This window comes from Pecten maximus, unplaced genomic scaffold (assembly GCF_902652985.1).
Source record: "Pecten maximus unplaced genomic scaffold, xPecMax1.1, whole genome shotgun sequence".
NCBI lineage: Eukaryota > Metazoa > Mollusca > Bivalvia > Pectinida > Pectinidae > Pecten > Pecten maximus.
In genome coordinates, this window is record NW_022981558.1 from 2,911 (window position 1) to 8,219 (window position 5,309).

The window sequence follows — 5,309 nt, forward strand, 5'->3', positions numbered from 1 at the left end:
CAATGGTGGATGTGTCTATGTGCTCGATATCAAACTGTGTTGTCTAACAGTTTTACGTCTTCAATGACCACTGATACGATATACAGCGTCCACCCACTGGCACCATGATGGTATCCATGTTCTGTCAGATCATGTATATAAACTCAAACAGGTATTTTGTCAGTAACGCTAAAGCCCTGCAGTAATAAAGAGATCATAGGAGATGACCGGAAGCTTTATATAGATTAACAGAGATGTCAAAACCTGGATTAGAGCTGTAAGAGACAGATATTTTCAATTACATTACTGTGCGAAGAAGCCACACTCCTACATCAACTCCCACTAAAGTGCAGTCAAATCTTTCACTCTTTTCACATACGGAAAGCTGACAAAACCATAAGCCCTTGCTTGGTAATATCGAGGTCTTTCGTCAAATACACATAAATCATAACAATAAATTCGACAATCTGCTCAAGGGTTTATTATGAATGAGGCATGGACATTTGACGCTGGGTTTGCTATATTTCAACCAGTTCTGTTGGTCAGTTTCCGTAAGTTGACAAACTGTAGGCTACCATCCGTGCAATCGCATTGGTGTCCTTAAGCAAGTTGGCAAATTTGAAATGAAAATGTACGGTCACTGCGAAATATAAAAAACGACATATTCACAAGCTTGAGTAACGTAGTACAAATTGTTTTTGAATAATATTCTGTTTAATCACGGAAAACACCACAGAACATAATAATTGTATGATACAATATATGTCATCTACCACATTGTCTAGTCATGATACAACACATATCCCCTACCACAATACATTGTCTAGTCATGATACAATACATGTCCTCTACCACAACACATTGTCTAGTCATGATACAATACATGTCCCCTACCACAACACATTGTCTAGTCATGATACAATACATGTCCCCTACCACAACACATTGTCTAGTCGTGATACAATACATGTCCCCTACAACAACACATTGTCTAGTCATGATACAATACATGTCCTCTACCACAACACATTGTCTAGTCATGATACAATACATGTCCCCTACCACAACACATTGTCTAGTCATGATACAATACATGTCCCCTACCACAACACATTGTCTAGTCGTGATACAATACATGTCCCCTACAACAACACATTGTCTAGTCATGATACAATACATGTCCCCTACAACAACACATTGTCTAGTCATGATACAGTACATGTCCCCTACCACAACACATTGTCTAGTTGTGATACAATACATGTCCTCTACCACAATACATTGTCTAGTCATGATACAATACATGTCCTCTACCACAACACATTGTCTAGTCATGATACAATACATGTCCTCTACCACAATATATTGTCTAGTCATGATACAATACATGTCCTCTACCACAACACATTGTCTAGTCATGATACAATAAATGTCCTCTACCACAACACATTGTCTAGTCATGATACAGTACATGTCCCCTACCACAACACATTGTCTAGTCATGATACAATACATGTCCCCTACCACAACACATTGTCTAGTCATGATACAATACATGTCCTCTACCACAACACATTGTCTAGTCATGATACAATACATGTCCCCTACCACAACATATTGTCTAGTCATGATACAGTACATATCCCCTACCACAACACATTGTCTAGTCATGATACAATACATGTCCTCTACCACAATATATTGTCTAGTCATGATACAATACATGTCCCATACCAAAACACATTGTCTAGTGATAATACAATATATGTCCTCTACCACAATACATTGTCTAGTCATGATACAATATATGTTCCCTACCACAACACATTGTCTAGTCATGATACAATACATGTCCCCTACCAAAACACATTGTCTAGTCATGATACAATACATGTCCCCTACCACAACACATTGTCTAGTCATGATACAATATATGTCCCCTACCACAACACATTGTCTAGTCATGATACAATACATGTCCCCTACCACAACACATTGTCTAGTCACGATACAGTACATGTCCCCTACCACAACACATTGTCTAGTCATGATACAATACATGTCCCCTACCACAATACATTGTCTAGTCATGATACAATACATGTCCTCTACCACAATACATTGTCTAGTCATGATACAGTACATGTCCCCTACCACAACATATTGTCTAGTCATGATACAATACATGTCCTCTACCACAACACATTGTCTAGTCATGATACAATACATGTCCCCTACCACAACATATTGTCTAGTCATGATACAAAACATGTCCCCTACCACAACACATTGTCTAGTCATGATACAATACATGTCCCCTACCACAACACATTGTCTAGTCATGATACAATACATGTCCTCTACCACAACACATTGTCTAGTCATGATACAATACATGTCCTCTACCACAATATATTGTCTAGTCATGATACAATACATGTCCCCTACCACAACACATTGTCTAGTGATAATACAATATATGTCCTCTACCACAATACATTGTCTAGTCATGATACAATATATGTTCCCTACCACAACACATTGTCTAGTCATGATACAATATATGTCATCTACCACATTGTCTAGTCCTGATACAATACATGTCCTCTACCACAACACATTGTCTAGTCATGATACAATACATGTCCTCTACCACAATATATTGTCTAGTCATGATACAATACATGTCCCCTACCAAAACACATTGTCTAGTGATAATACAATATATGTCCTCTACCACAATACATTGTCTAGTCATGATACAATATATGTTCCCTACCACAACACATTGTCTAGTCATGATACAATACATTTCCCCTACCAAAACACATTGTCTAGTCATGATACAATACATGTCCCCTACCACAACACATTGTCTAGTCATGATACAATACATGTCCCCTACCACAACACATTGTCTAGTCTTGATACAATACATGTCCTCTACCACAACACATTGTCTAGTCATGATACAATACATGTCCCCTACCACAATACATTGTCTAGTCATGATACAATGCATGTCCCCTACCACAACACATTGTCTAGTCATGATACAATAAATGTCCCCTACCACAATATACTGTCTAGTCATGATACAATACATGTCCTCTACCACAACACATTGTCTAGTCGTGATACAATACATGTCCCCTACCACAATACATTGTCTAGTCATGATACAATACATGTCCCCTACCACAACACATTGTCTAGTCATGATACAATACATGTCCTCTACCACAACACATTGTCTAGTCATGATACATGTCCTCTACCACAACACATTGTCTAGTCATGATACAATACATGTCCTCTACCACAATATATTGTCTAGTCATGATACAATACATGTCCCCTACCACAACACATTGTCTAGAGATAATACAATATATGTCCTCTACCACAATACATTGTCTAGTCATGATACAATATATGTTCCCTACCACAACACATTGTCTAGTCATGATACAATATATGTCATCTACCACAACACATTGTCTAGTCATGATACAATACATGTCCCTTGCCACAACACATTGTCTAGTCATGATACAATACATGTCCTCTACCACAATATATTGTCTAGTCATGATACAATACATGTCCTCTACCACAACACATTGTCTAGTCATGATACAATACATGTCCTCTACCACAACACATTGTCTAGTCATGATACAATACATGTCCCCTACCACAATACATTGTCTAGTCATGATACAATGCATGTCCCCTACCACAACACATTGTCTAGTCATGATACAATACATGTCATCTACCACAACACACAGTATAGTCATGATACAATACATGTCCCCTACCACAACACATTGTCTAGTCATGATACAATACATGTCCCCTACAACTACACATTGTCTAGTCATGATACAATACATGTCCTCTACCACAATACATTGTCTAGTCATGATACAGTACATGTCCCCTACCACAACACATTGTCTAGTCATGATACAATACATGTCCTCTACCACAATACATTGTCTAGTCATGATACAATATATGTCCCCTACCACAATACATTATCTTGTCATGATACAATACATGTCCCCTACCACAACACATTGTCTAGTCATGATACAATACATGTCCCCTACCACAATACATTATCTTGTCATGATACAATACATGTCCCCTACCACAACACATTGTCTAGAACTTATACCATGCATTTCCCCTACCACATCACACTGTCTGGTCATGATAAAATACATGTTCCCTACTTCAACTCATTGTCTAGAAATGATACAATACATAACCTCAAACACAATACATTGTCTAGTCATGATACAATATATTTTCCTCGGCCCATTGTGTATTTAAACATTCGAACAACGTATTTTACAGTATTCCTTCTGCCCTCCCCAGCAGCATGTAAACAGTAAACAACCTTGCAAGGAGGATTAAAAACTCGAGTGTCTAATACTGTATATACCCCTGGTTTGGTTAACATCACTTACCCATACTGCCCGCTATAATGACTGCTGATTCCGGTTATAAATCGATTAGAAGGCACATCATAACTAAACGCCTCCTGATAACTGTTGAGGTATTGAGTGTCGAAACAATTGTATGGCTGATGACCTGTTTAATAATGGACAAAAAACTTTCATTCATATATGGTCTCATTTAAAGAAGAACAGAATATATATAATTCTACATTTACATTTTGAGAACTAGTCCAGGTAGAAACAACGGAATCACCTGGTGTATCAACAACTATCGAAAACATATGACTTCATATTGCAAAAGGAAACAAAAAATCAAATGTGGTAATGGGTGTTAATGTCAATAATCAATTGTTTTCTTCATTGCGGAATGAATTCCCTGTTTGGCCATGTGACCATTTGACGATGAGATGACACTATAGGTTGACTCTATGAAGTCTAAAGCCTTGCTCAACCCGAGGGGTCCAATATATGGGGCCAAAGGGGTCAAACTAGATTAAATTTCTTCGAAAGTCTAGTTATGTTGGAACATAAATTATTCCTTAAGAGATTGGTATAACGGTGGTGTAAAATGTATCACATGTACCTACCGACTTCATATTTGTTGGTGTGCATGTGGTACCTATCGGCGAAGACGATTGTTGACATGAACTCCCATTTTACCTATATACAGTTTAGCGACAGGCAAAGCTCACGGCACGGTATAAACAGCGATAAGAATAGGTCCCTCGAGATGTGTATGCTATTTTGAAAGGTACAGTTTATTACATTTTTACCAGTGAAATATCAAAAATTATTCATTCTATAAAAGTGATATTTTTCACTAGTGAAGAATATCATATTTTTCATCTTGGATGAATA

At 37.5% G+C, this 5,309-nt stretch overlaps 1 protein-coding gene across 1 annotated transcript; it reads right to left on the bottom strand.

Annotated features, from left to right (window-relative positions):
• Positions 1-444: 444 nt before the first annotated feature.
• LOC117320130 (dermatopontin-like) lies at positions 445-4,584 on the bottom strand (the record flags this gene model as incomplete). The annotated part of the gene is given in 2 exon segments (XM_033874799.1): positions 445-619; positions 4,461-4,584. Coding segments are annotated over 2 exon segments (164 nt in total), but the record flags the coding sequence as incomplete, so codon positions are not given.
• Positions 4,585-5,309: the final 725 nt, after the last annotated feature.